General features: G+C 36.4%; 1 protein-coding gene across 3 annotated transcripts in view; it reads left to right on the top strand.

Moving 5' to 3' along the window:
- The window catches only part of HnRNP-K (Heterogeneous nuclear ribonucleoprotein K), a 71,799-nt gene that overhangs the window by 49,623 nt on the left and 2,850 nt on the right, over positions 1 to 19,326 (top strand). For 2 of the 3 annotated variants that reach the window (XM_019057057.2, XM_019057058.2), the window contains exons 3-12: positions 237 to 343; positions 1,554 to 1,610; positions 3,297 to 3,340; positions 6,015 to 6,090; positions 7,032 to 7,178; positions 8,303 to 8,431; positions 8,909 to 9,114; positions 9,514 to 9,557; positions 13,022 to 13,107; positions 14,054 to 14,223. In XM_019057057.2, coding sequence (XP_018912602.1) covers positions 239 to 343; positions 1,554 to 1,610; positions 3,297 to 3,340; positions 6,015 to 6,090; positions 7,032 to 7,178; positions 8,303 to 8,431; positions 8,909 to 9,114; positions 9,514 to 9,557; positions 13,022 to 13,107; positions 14,054 to 14,223 — 1,064 coding nt within the window. In that variant the 5' untranslated portion in view covers positions 237 to 238. The remainder of the gene's footprint in view (positions 1 to 236; positions 344 to 1,553; positions 1,611 to 3,296; positions 3,341 to 6,014; positions 6,091 to 7,031; positions 7,179 to 8,302; positions 8,432 to 8,908; positions 9,115 to 9,513; positions 9,558 to 13,021; positions 13,108 to 14,053; positions 14,224 to 19,326) is intronic. The other variant, XM_072303470.1, reaches the window with a different exon arrangement.

The following is a 19,326-nucleotide window of genomic DNA, read 5'->3' as shown; positions in this document are numbered from 1 at the left end:
TGAATTTCAGACACCTGCTGATTCTCCATTCCAGGGATACATCAGGGACCAAGTTGTGTTTATGGCATTGGTACTAGAAACTTGGAAATTCAACTTAGGATCCTTAAAGACGAAGTAATTAATGTTTTTCTGGTGATTAATTTATGTAATTTGGAGGAAATTAGATCTAAATCCCCCAAGTTAGTATTAACTAACAAAATTCTCTTGACTAATTGATCTTGTCTTTTGTGTTTCAGCCATGAAGAGGTTCCACGATGGAAACGCTCCTGGTCAGTTTAATAAACGATCGCGAGGTCCCATCGAAGAGGGCCAGGTCGAGATCCGAGTATTAATTCCTAGCAAGGTAAATCAAAAATCATTTTTCCTTTTTTTAGGACTTGCTGAAGTCAAATCCTGACAAGCTTTTACATGGCGCTCCAGTTATTGGATCTAAATTTTTTGTATTCAAAGGAAGGAATTTTTGAAATTTTTCCTCCCGTCGCAAAATTCTTAGAGTCCTCTGTCGAGGAGGTTGAGCTAATTGGACAGTGTTTAGTAGAAAGGAACCAAGCCACATCAGCTTTTGCCAAATTTTACTGAACAATTTAATTGTTTACAAGAGAACGTTTGTACGGATTCCTTCGAAAGTTCTAAGGAATTTGCTTCGCTTCATGCAGAAAATTCCCCGAAAGTTGCACAAAAATCTGCACAACTGTTTTCATGTAAGAAATTAAATTGCCCAATTAATAGCTGATGTGGTTTGGTTCCTTTCTGCATGACGCGGTCCAAGTAACAATGAGGCAGCACTGCAAACTGGATAAATGTTGTATGAATATTCTTAAGTGGTTGAACCTCTTCTGAAGAATACAGTGATTGACAGTGTGTTCGGCTGTAGAGAGGGTACAGTACAGGGATAGCTGGAAGTCATGACTGAGGGGTCAACTCTTTTCTTAGGAGAGGGTCTAGGGGGTCTTCTCCTAAACCAATTGTCCAGAATTAAACTTTTTTAATTTTTTATAATAGTTCCGCAGAAAGTAATTTTTTAACATATGTAGGTGGAGCAACCTTTACAAGCCTTCTTATGGTATTAAAATGTCATACATCCATCTCTTTCAGTAAATTTCTCACATTTTTTAAGAAGACGGTCAGAATGTGCACAAAAGTGCAGGCGTTCTGGGCATGTCCTGGTAAGTCAGTCTGCCCCGGAATAAATACGAAGTTTTCTGAGAAATTTGTGAAATTTCCCTTCGATTTTTCCAGAGTGTTTTATATCGATGGCTAATTGACTCAATCGCAATGTTCAAAAATCTCTGTTTAAGTTTTATAATTCTCAAAGGACACTTATCAAAAATTTTCTATGCTATTCTATTGATTGTCAGATTTCAACAGAGACTGTTCATCAAGTTTGCTTTGATCTGCAGTTTAATCTCATGTAATGTCAAGTAATGATATTCATAACTATTTCGGAATACCATTTCATCCTAATTAATTAATCAAGAAAATTTTATCAAATGCCTTCGGCTCAGGTGAATTACTTCAGAATGACCAACTTTTTTCTCTCTATTTCTCTTTAGGTTGCCGGCTCGATCATTGGGAAAGGAGGAGCGAATATATCCCGTTTGCGTAATGATGTAAGTACTATTGCTCTGACCCCTTTTGTATGGAATCCTCTCGTTTAACATATTTCTAGACATTTCATTAGCATCAGAATCGAATCGTTTTTCCTTTGTTCCTGGGAATCAATGAAGGTCCTCAGAAAATTCACACTTGCGGTACTAACAATTAAATAGGGTTTTATAAAAATCCCCGCGATCATAGAGGTAGAAAAGGATTCCCGTTAAAACCACATTGTCACAGGACAATTCTTTGTATTAATTTTTTTATACCTAAGATATTCCTTTCCAACTTCAGAAGGACTTGATATTTTTTTATTTCTTCACTCCCACAGCATAATAAAACGTTCTTCTTCAGCATTTTCTGCCTTTTTTAATTTTGCCTAATTTGATTGCCTAATTGATTTCTACGTAAATCTCTAAAAAGTAACGGATGAAAACAATCTGCTCCTGTTATCAGCTATTCAGAATCCTAAAACTTCAGGAGCATTCTTGAAGCAATGAAATTCCGAAACTTACGTAGACTTGAGTCTACGCAAAGGCAATTTTCGGTCCTTCAAAATATATTTCATTATTCTGCCTCACTATGTGCAGTTTCCACTCCATAAAACAATCTCATTATTTTTTTATTTTTTTTACTTTTCCCTTTTTTTATTAATCATTAGGGAATTCCATGGAGTTTTACTTTTAGATACATCCCACTCGCACAGTCCCTGATCTAGTTCTTACATGGTCCAACAAGTGAATTTCCATTTTGAGGTATAGATTTAAGAAAACGTGTAGAACAGGGAGGGGCTCTCCGTATCCAATACATTTGGAGGTAGAGAAGACTTACTCATTGCCATAGGGTTTAGAAGAAATAAATCCTCTTCTTACAAGTCTCAACACTTCAAAATGTTCCCTTTATTCTCAGGCTGGAAGTTGAAATATCCTGATAGATCAATGACTAACATGGTTGCTCATTCCTGTAGGCCAGGAAGGGAAACGCCATGCTAAAGATAGTCTCATTGAAAGCGGATAAACTTCACCATTAATTTACTGTGAGAAACAAGACTAGCTATTTAAAATTGATAATTAGTGGAAGACAAGTATTTTTGAAAATTGCAATATTTGCAATAGCATTCAAAAAATTATGACGTTCAAATTCACACTAGTAGGAAAATCATCTCGTAGACCAATGAGATCCCATTTCTTCACCCAGTGATATATCTTAAGTTAAAACAACATATGCATCTGGCATTTTAGGTGTTCCTGTTGATTTTTATAGCAACCTCCACACATTTATTTTTGATCTAGTCCTTTATTTTTTAATAATACCTTGGTATCTGATAGGAAATATTAGGGGTTTTATCTCAGACATCTCTTGCAATTCGAAAGAGGAAAATAGAATTACAACCCTTTCGGTTACCTCCCAGTTAGTATAAAATCAGGTTCTGTGCGTGTTAATTTCACATTTAGCGTTAGTTGATCCTCAACGTAATGAGTTCCTAATTGACCTTGTATTTCTCTCTCTCTCTTATTCTCCATGCGTTTTTTCGAAATGGCTATTTTATATTGCCATCCCGAATGATTGTCCACTCGCCCTTGATGAATTGCAAATCGAAAATGATCCACCCATTCGCCATTCAAATTGAAACGAACGCCCTTGCCCAACGCCACAATCAATTTGGACTTCAATTTGGCCCTGTCCGTTGCCCGATGCAGTTCAATGCCTCAGTAACTGTCCCAGATTGCCCCGGCCCTGAACGGTAATTCTCAACCAACTTCTCTCTAATAATATATCATGTATACTACTTCTCTTCTCTAATTTTTAGTTCTCCACCACTATCTTCCGTAGGTAGCCACCTTTTAAGCCTCAACTTTTTGCCTCAGGGTTGCAATCAACCGGTCAACCCAAATACCCAATCCCATTCTTGGACAGTGAGCTCTCAGCTCGTTTCAAGTGAAGCTCCAGTTTCTAAGCCAAGCGTGTCCAATATTCAGCATGGAACATTATTACAAGAAGCACAGAATTTTCTTCCAGGGTGTGAGCCTTCTAAAAATAGATGAAACAAGACTGTCATGTGATTACCGTACCATACTCCTAAATAGGAACCTTGGTAACCCCTAGAGACGAAAGAGGTGGAGGCTCAAAAGTTTTTCATTCGCATCAGTTATGTAGAATATGACAGTTTCAAAATGGCTATCTTACAAAACTTCGAACTCTCTAAAAAGAAAAACCCAAATTTTCCTCTGTAGAAAATACTCAGAAGAAATTACCTGGAAAATGTATAAGCAAAAACGTTTGTCTCATGCTTCTACACTCAAGAGAAAATGACTCTTCTCTTTGAAAAAAGGGAGGGGGGAGGGAGCCAGCAACCCTGAGTGCTTCAATGTTGGTCGGCCTTTAGCCATAGTAAAAAAGTGGAAGTACCCATTTAAGATCCATTAAATCTTGAATCGCTAATGGGGAGCGTGAACCCAGCAAGACTAGTTATCTTCAATTAGGTAGTGGTTTTCCTTTTACTCTTCCTGTCCTCTCGGTGATCTCAAAATTTTAATTTCAAAGACTATTTCCATAACTAGCCGATCAAATCTTTAGTATCCTCGCATACTGTTAGAGGCATGTTCTGAGTGATGTGAGCTGTTCCTGTCATTCATTAAGTATGAAAAGCTAGCATGAGGCTCTTTAGTCAAAACGTTCTTGTTTGAACCTGACTTAAAACCAGTATTTGACTATTTTTACCGTTGAATAAGAGATTGAACTGGTTCATTTGTTCTTGCTGATGTTCCCTCATTATCAGCTCAATTTTATACTCTCTTTAAAAGTATAAATCATGCGCAGGAGAAAGAATGACGGATTAACTTCAGCAAAAGTAGCAAGGACCTGAATGAAAGTGACATTTTTTCATAGTAAAATATGAAATTGAGGAAATGATGAAAAACCATAACCAAGCCTCATAACCAGACATGTCTATTTAATTTTATGCAATTAAGAAAGGAACCATTTTTTTTTAGAATATATTGAAATAGTAGGCAGTTTTATCTGAAGAAAACAATATTTTCCAAAAGAAAATCAAGTTTTCTTCTACGAGAAGGTAAATTCAGATTTTGTAAGGGTATCGTATTTTCACCATCCCTCAGAATGAGATTCTCCAAGGCTCCCTGCCTTGAATCGTTTAAATTGACCCAAAGATCAACTAGTTACTCCTTTTTTTTACCAATTTTTCCCTTATCTCATGGTAAGTATGGCCAATTTTTTATTCAATATCATTCTTGTACTCTGTTTTCGTAGGCCTGTGTTTGTGGTTTCAGTCGAACATTTTTGAGCATTTAGGTTAAACTCAGTAAAAATTTCAGTCTACGCTTTTATCTTTTGAGAGCTTAGCAAGCAAGGCGGTTCGAATGTTTTTGTACGATAGTATTTTCACCGTCTTGGATAGCAATAAAAGTGGGAATTTTTTTGCACAGAAATGTTCTTCCCCACCAGAAGTCTTCACGTTAAAATACTTTTCCGCATGCAGGCTGTCCTCTGTGTTGTCGCGTCATGTATTTGTATCAACTTTTACCTAACGAAGTTTAAGGCTCAGGTTAAAAATCCTGTGCTTTCTCTGTTAAAAACCCTTTCTGAACCCTTCACTAGCTAACATACATTAGATTCCGTGCCCTCGTTTACACAATGAATTTGATAAATGTACCCTCTCTCTAAAGCCCTTATCACATGCTTTTATTTGACTCATGATATAATCGTTTCGAAGTTTCTTCGCCCAAGTGAGTTTTTGACATAGCATTTTTCTCATTCCAAATTTAAAAAAAAAAACCCCTTTGTTAGAAGCTGGTTTAATGATGAAAATGCAGCAAACCATCCTTCGTTCTGCATATTAAAATCACATAGCATATGATTTAGGCCTACCGAAGTTAAAATGTAAATTGACACTTGGATAGATTTGACCATATTCAGCCAAACTGAATTTGTGTTGCCCAATTTTCTATTATATTTAACTTTTTTAACCGAGTACTGATCAATTAAAGCCTTTACACTATCTGTGAGTTACCGCAAGTTATGAAAATGTACCCATAAAATTTAAAGTTGCCTACTTTGATATTTGAAAAATAAAACATTTAAGAAAATTAGGCGGCATCTGATGTAGTTGGGCTTATTCCGATAAAATCGACTACTTGTGGCTAGTGCGAAAGATGCACCATTCAAAATGAGCCACAACAGAAAGATGTCTTGTTTCTGAAAAAAAGCATTGAAAGGCTTTTGGAATTGTCACCTCCATGGTCCAGTGTACTGGAGGGGATTGACTGGATCGTCTTTAAAGGCATCAAATCATTTCCTAGAAAAAACTGGTCATTCACTCTTCACAATCAATTTTTTTTTTTTACTTTTCTCATTTCAAACTTACTATATTTTTTTAACCCACCTCTTCGCTTTTTCAGTATCTTGACGATCCAGGCTGAGATGGACAACGCCATGAAGGTCCTGAATGATGTTGTTCCTGGTCTTGCTGATTACGTAAGCATGTTTTTATTATTTTATTTTCATGATTTACGTTTTTCATGGAAGAGTTCATATAATTTTTCGCTCGTTCCTCCTATATCATTGTAGCACTGTATTTATAAGTTTACACTCATTTCAAGTAAAAGGAAACTTAGAGCAAAGGTAAAACTCACATGTCGCAAATCTCATAAATTGATTTATTGTACGGTCAGATAGCATTAGAATTCCCTTCTTAATCCATGAGTCATTCTCCAGGGTTACGAATTGATTATCTGCTCCTGTAGAAAAGCTTGTATCATTTTTCCCTAGTGTATGGATCTTCACAGGGTTTTTTCATCAGTTAAATTTTTTTATGAATCAGTGAAAAAGTGGAGCTATGGAATTTTTGAGTAAAGAAAGGAGAAAATTTTGAATATTAAGAGTTAAATTAATACAAATGAAGAACGGTACCAGAACATGAAGAGCAGACATGGTTTGTACGGGTTCTGACAACCAGGAATCATCAGAGTATTTTACAGGTCAAATAAGCCTGGAAATTTTATGCTGTAGACAAGAAATTTGAAATATCTTGAAACTTGAATTCTGGAAGGAAGAAAGAAAGAATAAAAAAAGCGCTGTCTCTTCTATCAAACTGAGCCGAAGTCTAGTTCAGAGTTTAATTCTTTGAGTTACACTTAGTTAGTATGGTGAACAGAGGAATCAATTTAATAAGGAATGGAAATTTTAGTCACCTTAATAATTAATTCTTTAATTTTTTGTTATTTGCAGTGAAATTGATGCCAAAAAAAGTTCAGTTTTTGTTTCAAGCATTCAAAGTGTTGATCTGAAAAGCCAAGGAGTTGTGATTAATTTATTCCAAGAATTTGTTTCTGTCGAGACTGGAGACACTCTGGTGAAACTTAGAAATAATAATCTTACTTTCAGATAATTAAAATTCATTTTGTTTCAACTTTCAGGACAGCCGAGGCAGGCCTCGAGGTGCACCAAACAACCAAGGCAATGGAGCAAGCAGCGACCAGATCGATCTCCGGCTCCTAGTTCACCAGTCCCACGCCGGTTGCATCATTGGTAAAGGAGGTGGCAAAGTCAAGGAACTGAGAGAAGTGAGTTGTCATGCTGGATGAAAATAACGCACTGTTTTTCACTTGCTTTTTCATTATTCCTACCTTTTTTTATTCTATACAATACAAATGAAAGGAATTAAATGTCACCATGTAAGATTGTATCAAAAGGCAAAGCTAATTGTAACAGCTAGAAATGATAATTGATGCAACTATAAAGTAGCAGCCAGGAGGGACAGTCTCTTAATGAACTGTAGAATAATGATGCTTCGCAATCAGAAGCGAAACTCCCGTAAGAATGCGCTGAAGCAAATCCCATACTTGCTTACTATGATGCCAGTTTGTGCGTTCTTGAAATGAGCGCGGCAGAACTTATAAATTTCGAACCAAATCGGCAATCCTGATCGCACGGGCTCGCATTTGTCAAATGTAATCAGTACTGCACTTAATATTCTTCTTCTTCGTTTCAACTTCCCTATCCCAGTTTTGCTTCTGGTTGCTAAGCATCATTATTCTATGTAATGATCCATAACCTATACCTCCAAACATGATATAAAATCCTGTGAATAAAGTTCCGACTTCAGGTTGTCTGCGAGTTAAATTTTATTTTTTTTTTTTTTTTTTTTTTTTTTTTTTTTTATGGCAAACGAACCATCAAGTAGTGATACATCTGAAGCTGTACTTGATCGATAAATTGAATAACTATTGTGAACATACTTACGATTGTCCACAAAATACTTACCAGTGTCCATGAATGAAAGTTTGTGTTTGCTCCCGACGAAATTCCATCAGTATCTTGAGTCGACACAGAATTTTGACAGCAATTCTTTTTTTGCTGTAAGAGCTCAAGACTCCTATTTTATAATGTTTGAATTGCTGGCAATTAATTTTCACTGTTTTTATGCTGCTGTTAGATATTTAAATCATGCATTGTAACAAGGTGGGAAAATGGTTCTTGGGTCTACACCATTTCGCAGGGAAAACAAAGTCAAGAAGTTCCAAAAATGATATTATATATTTTTTTTCTTTTTTTTCTCTCTCACTGATTGTAAGGCAATTCTCATAGAGCTGAAGTTCTATTAAGGAGTTACTGAATTAGATTTTCCCCTCTGTTTTGTTCTTCGCTGTCCCATTATTAACTGCTGTAACTCTTCTTTTTCTTTCAGAAAACTGGCGCACGGATAAAAATCTACACCAACTGCTGTCCTCAAAGTACCGACAGAGTAGTCCAGTTGAGCGGTGGAGCACAGACTTGCTGTGACTGCGTCAAGGAAATCTTAGAACTTCTCGAAACGGTGTGTGAAGTAGCATCGATTTTATCATGTTCTGTCCATTTTAATTTAAAGAAAATCTTTGTTGTCTGCAAAGATTCCTGGACGCATTCACAGTACATTATGTAGACCCTGTATACTCAATTGAAGTAATGCTATCGGTTGAGGCAAAAGTCTAGTTTAAGTTGAAAACTTCTTGCCTGTAATTCGTAGATGATTAACAATTAGTTGAATATTTAATTCAACCAATAATGGCTGATAATTTTCAAATTGAGCCGTCCGTAAATTGAGTTTGTCAAAGTTGGTCTTGTCTATGAAACAAATTGGTCATCACAAGGCAAATCTTAGGGTTGACGCCCAAAAAAACTTTTCCTTTCCGAGGAAGTGGAGGAGACCTTGTAACATCGTGTCTGCCTTTAGGTACGACTTCATAGCAAAGCTTGTAGGCCTTTAGTAACCTTTAGACTATTCCTAATCTGATGTGCTTTATGATCATTGCAGCAAGGAAGCACAAAGGGTGTTGATACTCCATACGATCCGTTGAACTACGACGATTACTACGCAGAAGAGTACGGTGGATTCGGTGTTGGAGGTGGTCAAGGCTACGGACCAGGCGGCCCACCAGGAGCCATGGGTAGGAATGGACCTATGGGTGCGTCACGCGGATTCAGTGGAGCCCCAAGAGACATCACCGCCAGAGGAATTGGGTGAGTGATCTGTATTTGCTTTTTCTCTTGGCTTGTATAATCTTAATATGTGATGAGATGTGTGAAAAAGGATGGATTGCATCTTCCAAAAGTTGAAAATTTTGAGTCATCGGTACCTTTGCATAGACGCAGAAAAGCTGGGCATTTTTTACCTTAAATCTAAAGAAATTGGCGGAAATATGAGTTAGGATCTAAGTGCCTTGAAAAATCATAAAATTTTCTCGACTTTTTTTCTGAAAAATTTGATTTTTGAAAAAAGTTGTTTGAGTACTTTAGAATGTTCGATCATCAAAGTTATCATTAAGTTCTTGAAATGCCTTTCAACCCCCCCCCCCCCCCCCTATTTCTCTCTCTTTTTCAATTTATTATCTAATGCTATTTTTGTTATTTTTTTTTTAGTGGAGGAAGGGCACCAGCAGGTTTTGGTGGATACGATAACTTTGGTAAGTATCACTATATCTCCAAAATAATCCTGCCAATTTTTTTTTCACGATCACATCGCTAAAAGCACTAAAACCTAAAGTTCAAGGTTCCCTCAGTAATTCATTTTTTCCTCCTCGATTTGACTTTCGTCCAGGAAAATCTGGACTTTTTTTCATTTTTTGCATTTTTTAATATAGGAGGAGGGCATTCTCTCATGTAACAAAAAAAGTGCAAGTGAAAGAAAAAAAAAAATTTAGAATCATAAGAATTCCTTTTCTACTAAAATTACTAAGTTTTCAACATAATTTCTTTCATTTTCGAGAGTGCCATGTTTCATTTGTCAAGTTTCGCAAAGTGAATTTAAAGTAGGTATTTGGAACCTTGAGCGTTTTCTCTTTTTTTTTTTTTTTTTTTTTTTTTTTTTTTTTTTTTTTTTACATTGCTTCTGCCTTTAACACCATCATTTTCAAATAAATATTTCATTCGGAAGAAAGTCTGAAAAAAAGTCTGTGAAATCTTAGCGAGTCAAGCCGAGATCTCCTCCCAAATCACTTGCTTTTAAACTTTGACCTAGCCAGTCAAAAACTACCGAGACTTAAGCTGCACGAGTAAGGGCCTAGGCTGATGTCGGAGAAAATTGTGTGCTTGAATAGCGAAGAGTTTTTGTGTTCATCTATTTTTTCACCAAGCCATATCGATAAATCTTGAACTTTTTTTTCTCGCATCTTTTATAGCCTCAAAAAGAAAGGAATTTTTCCATTATTTGATATTATGTAAAACCCTCAGAATCGAAGATCTTTAAATGTAAATTCTATGGTCCCTCTATCAGAGCTAAATTTTTCAGGAGGCTGACTTAATTCGAGTTCGGTATTAAAAAAATTTCTACGGTCGACGAGAAATGATCCACAGTATTTCAAAGAATTTGTTGTAACACTTGTTGCAAAAAGAACTCCGAATAATTCAATTGCAGTACAGGGCCAAGGTTTCTCTCTTGGGTGAAATAATAAAGGAATCTAACTTCACCAAAATTTGAGACCTAACAGATAGACTCATTGAGATTTCACTGTAGATGATCTTAACATTGGTTTTTTCTCATTTTTCACAAAATACTGGAACCTGATTTGGGGTGCATTTTGCAATCAGGAACTCTAATTTCTGGCTCATTTCAGAAACAGCACACATGACATAGTTTACCTCAGCAGGTAAATGCTTTTATGGAGGAGCCTGAAATTGTAGTTCCTTGTTGAAAAATGTGGTCCATTTTATCCTTTCATCCTTGAATTTGTTTTTTATCTGTCAATTTTTTAAATTGATTCACTTATCTTTATTTTCTTTTCACTTATCATTGTGTATAAAATATTTTTAAATTAGATGTTTAAATCAGGGTGCGGAGAGGGCCAATTTCTTAAAGTGTTTCTTTTTGCTTGAAGTTAGTTACCCTTAAACTCCAAAATAAATCATTAATATTGATGCACAGACCCTACGTTATTCGCTTCATGGAACTTGAGCAGTGTCATGGCATGAGGTCTTTCTTCTGATTCGCATTCTACTTCCATCTCATTTGAACGCAGTGAGACAAAAACATAAACATGCAAGAAACCCCTTTTCTGCATGTCTTGCTTTATAGTTTCTATGAGGAGCAGGTAGAATACAATCAAGGAGAAAAATTTCAAGCATTGACTCAGAGACTGAGAAATGGTTTCGCCGTTCTGTGAGATTTTCTTAATCCTTCATCCTTTTCACTGTGATTGTTCGTGTCACAGCAAAGTTCAGATTTTCTAACAAGCAGGGTTGCCACAGTCAGAGAGGAACGGAAAAACCAAGAAATTTCAGAGAATTTCAAAAAGTCATGGAAAATCTAGGAATGTCAGGGATAAGTACTCTAAACTCACGCTGATTTGCTTTCTTGGATGGTTCCAACGTTTCAATGAATTTTTGGGTGAAAATTATCTCAAATCGTGTCTTCTACCATAGAGTGTATTCTTATATGTCAGGAAATTTTCCCAAAAAGTGTAATTTTCTAAATTCTGTGGCAATCCTGTACAGTAGATGACTCCTTTAATACCAACCAGTTTCTGTTGTTAGGTACAAATTTTATCCTTGTCACTCCAAAGCCGGCAGACACCAACCTTTTAACTCAAAAGTGTTCAGTATATACTAGTCTTGTAAATCATGTCGTATGATTTTATATCCAGTGCCAGGAAAATTTTTGATTAAAATTAAAGTGGAACTTGCATTATTGTTCTTTTTGTGGTTGGGTTCTGCCAAAAATGCCTTTTTAATCGATTTTCAAGGGGAGGTGGAGGATTCAATGATTCTCCTTCCCCACCTGGCTTCTGTGGCAGACACCCTGAATCATCACATCACTCATTTTTGTGTTCAAAATGAAGTAGGTCGATCATCATATCATTACCTTCCAAAATATAGTCTATTGTATTCCTGTTGCTTCCCCTGACGGCACTCAACCCCTTAGCCTTACCCACCCCGTAGGGTTTTACTGCTTGTTAACTGTTTAATAGCTATTCTGTCAGATTCATTCAGGCTGGACGAAGATTCAGTCGCTTGATACATGTCAGTGTGTTATCTAAGAGAACTTAGACCCTAAAAATAACTTGGAATTTTTTCTGTTTATGAGAATTTCGTGCTATATTGCTTCAAGAGTTAGTGCACTCCAAAACGTACAAAGTTAAACTTGACAATAAATCCTGATCTAATTATTTTTCCAAAAAAACTGGGATGGAAAGAATTTTTTTTTTTAAACACTGACAATGAATAGAGACTTTCTATCATGCATCTTTAAAATAATATGTAATGCTCAGTTTTCCATACAAATCTTATGTTTTGTTTATTTACAACATTCAAAATCAGTGACATTGTCAAATTAACTAACGGTGAGAACATTTGGTTATGGAAGGTTTTTTTTAAACAGTAAAATAATCCCGACAGCATTAGAATTAATTTTTAAAAATCATCTCAGTTGGTCGCAAGGCTCAAATAAATTATGCCTTTTCAGGGATTGGCCTTTCAGCCATAGTGAAGCGTAGATCTGTTCTATTTGTCATTTTAGGAAAAAAGGTTAAATCATGCAACTGAGCTCAGGATCAATCAAAATCTAACAATGGCTCCCGATCAAATGACGTCGTGCTTAGAAAATGTTTTAAATTTTGAAGTTTCCATCCAGAAAATCATGTTTGTTTCAAAAATGAGTTTGCGTCAGGAAATGAACAAGAAGGATTTGGCAATTTAACACTTCACCGCTCTCCTCATGCCCTCCTTTAAAACAACCCGAATATTTATTCCCCGTGTTTTACTTATTTATTTTTTTTACACCCCTGAGGTTGAAAGTAAAGCTTTATGTTGTCAATGTTCATTATATGTAAAGCTTCAGTAAAAGCAAGTGAGGATTAGCCCTCCTTTCAAAGTCAATCACCTTTTTTTCTCTCTCTCTCATGCCCTCCAAGTAATTAGTGTCTATATTTTGTAGGTAATGGTATGGTAGGCGATGCCTTGCAACCGGCTGTAGCCAATGGTGGCCCGCAAACCTCGACTTCGTTTTCCATTCCCAAAGATGTAAGTTTTGACCAAAATGAGTATTAGTCCCGTCGATCGAGCAGGGTGTCTGCGATAGCTTGATAGTTAGAGTTGAGAAAAAGATCAAGGCAGTTCTGAAACTGTGGTTTTCTTGCCGGCACGATTCCTACCAACTTATTGGAATCGAAAAAAGCTTTCAGCTTTTCGGATGCCAATACAAAGGCTGTAGATGACGAAAATTGAAAACTGAAGGACTAACACTTTTGATCTGGAGAGAGCACTGGAAGACTAATTTCAGGCCCATTGCTCCAGTTGTCTTTCTCGGAACCATAGGTGGAAGTATCCGCCCAAATATCAACCCAGCTTCTATTCCTTCCCTACTTTTTTACTAACTTACTCGACTCTCATAAAATACATACAATCTCTCTCACACCTGTCTTTGCTCCAAAGTTTAACAAAATTCACTCAACCAGGTTGGAATTCCTTTGTGTACTAAGTTGTCTTCTTTTATAAGTTTTTTCAACAGGATGTCTATAAGCTGTACTATATTGCCGTAATTTCTTAATTACATAGTTCTGTGCAATATGAAGCGATGACATGCGACAATTCAGAGTGGTGGGGTTTCAATTAAAATTCTGCTAAACCTCTTTCTCTCTGTTAACTCAAATTGTTATATCCGCCAAAAGGCAGCATTCATTAATAGTGAGACATCACCCAATCGTTTTTCATGAAAAATTTTCAAGAAGGAATTGAGAACATACATTTCTTCGTCTTTGTACTGTCGCCATGCTTTTTTCTTCATATGGTGCTGCGAAAAACTATTCTGAATTGTCATGTATTATTTTCTGATGCAATTAGACACCCTGTGCCACCAACATGATGAATTTTGACTTTCTGTAAAGTTTAACGCATAAATTTTTCTTGTATCAATCAAGTTTTTTCTTTCCCACCTGAATCTCATTTACGTTCTCACTCTGTTTCACAGCTGGCTGGGGCAATAATTGGAAAGGCGGGCGCACGTATTCGGAGAATTAGGACGGATTCCGGGGCTGGAATAATCATCGACGAGCCGAAAGACGGTTCCAATGATCGATTAATCACAATAACAGGTTTACCTCATCAAGTAGAAATGGCCCATCAAATGCTCCAACAAAGGTGTGTAACATAAAATCATCCATCAACAAGTCAAACGATGTATGAGCTTACCTCATTTCGGTGCTCTGGTGCTCAGATCATTCATTACCACTGATTCCCACTTTCGAACTTGGTGCAAAAGACCTCTCTCCGCAAGACAAATCATCGCTTTCTCATTACGGTGTATGCTTACTGATTATACGGGAATCACGGGTCATTGCTTGCCGATGATGTCTTTGATTTTTTTTTTTTTTTATCTTGATTGCTGTGGTTTGAGTCCATGTCCAATAATTTTCAATATTCACAGAGTGAAGAAGGGGATCTACCATTTTGATTTTTATGTTTACATTTTGTGCTTATTGATAGCTCAAGCAGGTCCTCTGTTGCAGTCTAAAAATGCTCAAACCTATTTTGCGTGGACTCAAACCACAATTCAAATGCATACTTGTTGCCCCTTTACCAAGTATTTAACCGGACTGCATTTTGCAATTTGGAATCACATTATCTGGCTCAATTTGGAAACAACGTATGTATCATCAGTTTCTCAATGCACATGAATGGTTTTACGGATGGGCCAGAAATTGTAGTTCCTAATCGCAAAATCTGATCAAACTGTGCCACTGTTTATTCGGCATTATGATGGTCTACCTCATCAAATAAACCAGATTAATTTAGTGCTCAGTTCTACTTCTGCCATCTAATTTATCTTTTCCTCCTTGCATCTGAGCATGAAGACCATTCGCATCAGCCCCATTGCCAGTTTTTGCCTCCTGAAAACGTAAACTTACATACCTATTAACTTGAGGCGATTTGTTTGTACCAGAGAGAATTCTAATTCCATAAATCATCAAAAACTTTGCAGTTTTAGGAAAAATTGCTTTTAGAATCCTTTCTTAGTATGAAGTAGGAATTAGCTTAAGATTTATTTTGAAATAAGGATGACGAAATCTAATTTAAATCAGAGAAATGTATTTTTTCATACCCTGTCTTTCATTCACCTGATGAATTTTTCATGGCTTCCTTTACCCACATTCTGACCACGGACAACATGTGCATAGAATGTCTTTTCAGTAGATGGTACTTAATCACCTGTCACAAAACTGCAAATTCTGTTTTCCATCTACTCCGTCTCTAATGACGGTAGGGCGACAAAAAATAATTGTTCCAATAGGTTTTGCTTTCTCATATTCTCACTGACAGAAAGGGAGAAAAGAAAATTTTCTTACTGAAGAGGGGAGAGCAGAGCTTATTTTGTGATACCTCTGTTCCAAATGCTTTACCTCCTCTTTCAATTAGCCCTAATTACTAAATTTCAACCAATGCAAAAGCTTCCGCAACACTGTAAGTCCTGTTAGCTGAATTCCTTCCCCCTCCCCCTCTTTTTTATTCATTTTCTTTATCTGAAGCTTTAAGCACTGTTGCCGTGGTCAGGCTGTGGAATGATATTGGGATTATTTGTACATTGTGTAATCTATTTATTTTTATGGTATCAAATTTGGTTTGATCTTGTTCTTCCATTCTTTTCATTGACCTCAAACAGTTAAGAAGATGTGTAAATAAGGCTCATGATAGCACAATTTGACAACAGGAACCTTAGAGAAAATAGAAGATAAAGTCAACCTTCCTGGACATATGTGTAATCTCGTTCTTTTAAAAGTATGGCACTCGCCGCTTGCAAGTTGGCAACTGAATGTGGCATTAATCTGTCAAAGAATATGTGATGGAGTTCCTTTGCCAGCTTGTTGTGCTGAAGGTAGTCGTCAATTCAAGCAGCAGACTTATACGTTTCAAGTATTGAACCTCAAAGTGATGTGCTTCAGCATTTTCCTCCCAATTTTTCTGTCACTTTTGGTCTGATGTTTTTACCTTGCACCTTTATGAAACTTCATTTGAAAATCATCAGTGAAGGCATGATTTGCTGCAAATTATTTGGTCCTTCTTCTTCTTAACTGTTTGAATCTCCGATTTCTTGAGTGGGCCTGTCCCTTTAACAATCGAAAGGTCGACGAACATGAAATCTCATGCTGTGCTCTCTTGTGTATAAGCTCTATCAAACAATAGCCCCATCATGGGTCTCAATAGGACTCGAATAAAGAATTGCACGTTGCAATATGTGATGGAAACGATTTAATTTTTAACAAAGTTGCCACAGATTTTATAGCTCCGTGTGGATGATGTGCATGAAAAGACCACAGCTGATTTTCCATAAAGCTGATCCTTTTTTGATATAATTAATTCAAAACATGATGAACCATGGGAAATTGAGACCTAAGTGCAAAGAAGAAATTCTTCTTAGAAGAGTGGCTTTTGTCAAGTCTTGTTGAGAAATCTGAAAGTGGCTTTCATTTACTAAGCATCATGTACTATCGTAAAGAATAAATTTCTTCGGCGAAGTTCATTTTTGTGCTGACAAAGAGCATGAAGTCGCTTAAATTCCAAGTAAAAGAAGTCAAATTTTTCCTTGCTGCGCTTTTAAACTGCAAACTTTAAACCATCATTACTCTTCTCCGGGTAGACTTTTTTGGGTGTCGCTGTGTCAAAATTTACATGCAGTACTTACCCCAGCAGTATTGCGCTAATTCAATTATGAAATCTTTGCACTGAGGTCTCTTTGCCTGAAGACGGTCACATACTGAAGAAAAGCATCACTTATTCTTTCAACGTTAACACACTAAAAGTGTTTTTGTAACAATAGTTCGTTCTGCGAAAGTTGCATGATTCTCAGGAACAACCGGCCATGGTCTCGATCAGCATCTTGACGATTCGATGATGGATTAACCTCCTGAACAAGTCGCTCACCTGAAGCATCGCAAGCTGCTTTGTCTAAAGCTACCCTGTCTCTTTTTCCGGCCTGTCTTGTATGGAAGACTAGTGATTTTGTTGTTGTGATGTTGGTTCAAACAAAAAATCTCTAGTCTTTTTACAATCTTGCCGCTTGTACTCTCTCTTCTCTTCGCTTGGCAGCTAAACCTCACTCATTGCTTTCTAACCGGATGGACATCGCTATCACTAACGCTCTTGCTCCTTCATCAGTGCTTGTCTCCTTTACTTCTCCGTGAATATGAAATTCGGGGTGTCTCAACAGCTTTCAATCAAATGTGAGAGCTAACCTGGAGTTTACACTGCTCAATATTAGTTATGGAAAAGATTTTCATACAGTTGCTAAAGAATTAGTCGCTTATTGCTGGAGCAGCAGAAAGTTAATAGCAAGTTGTGCCAAATTGTGATATCAATAGTTACAAATGGCATGGCACCATTGATAATCATCAAAAACTAATTCAATTTATGTGTTTAAATGATATTTTGTGAAAAAGCTGCAGTTTTTTTTAATTCTATCTCATGTAAACAACTCAAATTTTTTCAATAATGTGGAGGCAACAGCAAATCATTCTCTATTTGATATCAGTATTTTCACTGAACTTCAATTGAACATGCAGCTTATACATGGAGATAAAATTTTTTTTTTCTTTGTATTAACTGTAACTATCATTTTCTAGCCTAAGAAAAAGCCTTTTTCGGTGGATTTTTTTTAACCTTTTATTTGGTAAACTTTCCGTGTTAAATCCCAGAAATTAAATGCTGGGAAAAATTGCCTCATTTCAGGTTTCGGCTATTTTACCATTGCAAGTGTCCTTTTCCCCCTGAAAGTTGTTAGTGTAAAATATTGGCTCTTTAAGTCACGCAAATATGTAGTTTCATCAAGTCGAAGAGTGGAAGTAAATAGAAGTCCCGAGTATCAGTTTCATCATTTAAGAAATATGATTCCAGGAGACGTGTCGGAAACTTCTCGGCACTTCAACTTCTGAAGTTGGACTACATTTTGCAATTCGGAAGTACAATTTCTGGCTCAGATTAGAAACAACATATGTGCTATTAGTTGCTGAGTGTATGTAAGTGTTTTTAAAAATGAGTCCGAAATTGTAGTTCCTAATTGAAAAATGAAGTCCAATTAAGTTGGAGTGACCTATTGCATTAGAACATTTTAAGTCTTTATCTAACATGAGGGATGCCAAAATAGGTCTCTTATTTTGTTTTTAATCTCTGTATCCTTTGGATCCTTCAACTTGAAACCATTTAAATCACGTCTTCAATGTCACTTGTGCAATATTTGCAGTAATATTTTACCCTGATTCCCAGGTTTTTCAAGCTATTAAAGTAGAAAACTTCACCTCTGTCATAACGTCTTTTTCAACGCATGGGCCATATTTATTTCCACCCTTCACATAATGGTGAAATCCATGATGAATATTCTGCCGTACTTAAGAAGAACGTCGTATGAGCCATCAGTCGTTGCCAAATTTCCCTCTACAAATTACGAATTTTCAGGAAAATCTGGACATTTCTCCTCCAATTTTCTATAGGATTTCGTTCTTAGTTTGATGTAAAAAGTCTGAAAATCTCAAGAAAAAATATTCATAGCTTCTCAGAAATAGATATATTATCGGAGGAAATTTGGCAATTCTTGAATGTTCGTACGGGGTCCTTCCTTAGCACGGCAGTATTAATGAACTGAGTTCAATAGAAACGCAACTAATCGCACTTTCAAAAAAATGAGTCGGGCTTAGTGTACACAGCTTAGTGCTTACATTACAATACAACTGGTGGTAAATTTTCTTCCATTAAGTACTCCAAGTCTGAAAAAATATTTTAACAGTAAATAGTCATCAAACTTTATCATCAATATTGAGTCTTATGGAAAAATAAAACCCCAAGCCTCTTTTCCTCAGTTTGAACTTGCTGCGACTTGGCGTGTTTTTATTAAACTCAATGTACATTGTCATTAATTCTAAGGTTTTGAGGTTTTCTGATGTATATGTACTGTACCATTATTATATCTCATATTACGTACTGTGCCATGATTTAAAAACTACTAAATGACACGCTTAAGTACCAAACAGCTGCCTTGTATTAATCTTAGGCTTTAACAGTCTTTTCATGGTAGCAAAATTCTCTTTTGAATTTTATTTACTTTCATTATAGTTAAAATGATGTCATTAGGCGAATTTCCATGAGTGGATTTTTCGACCAGATCTGCACGGTTACCACTCGCTAAAGGAAAACGCTCAGCCAAAGGCAAAAACTAAACTCCGTTGCTTGATGAATCTTGGCAAATTTTTGCATCCA

This window comes from Bemisia tabaci, chromosome 8, assembly GCF_918797505.1.
Source record: "Bemisia tabaci chromosome 8, PGI_BMITA_v3".
NCBI classification, from domain to species: Eukaryota; Metazoa; Arthropoda; class Insecta; order Hemiptera; family Aleyrodidae; genus Bemisia; species Bemisia tabaci.
The sequence above is the reverse complement of the archived record's forward strand: the minus strand, read 5'-3'. Positions and strand labels throughout refer to the sequence as shown.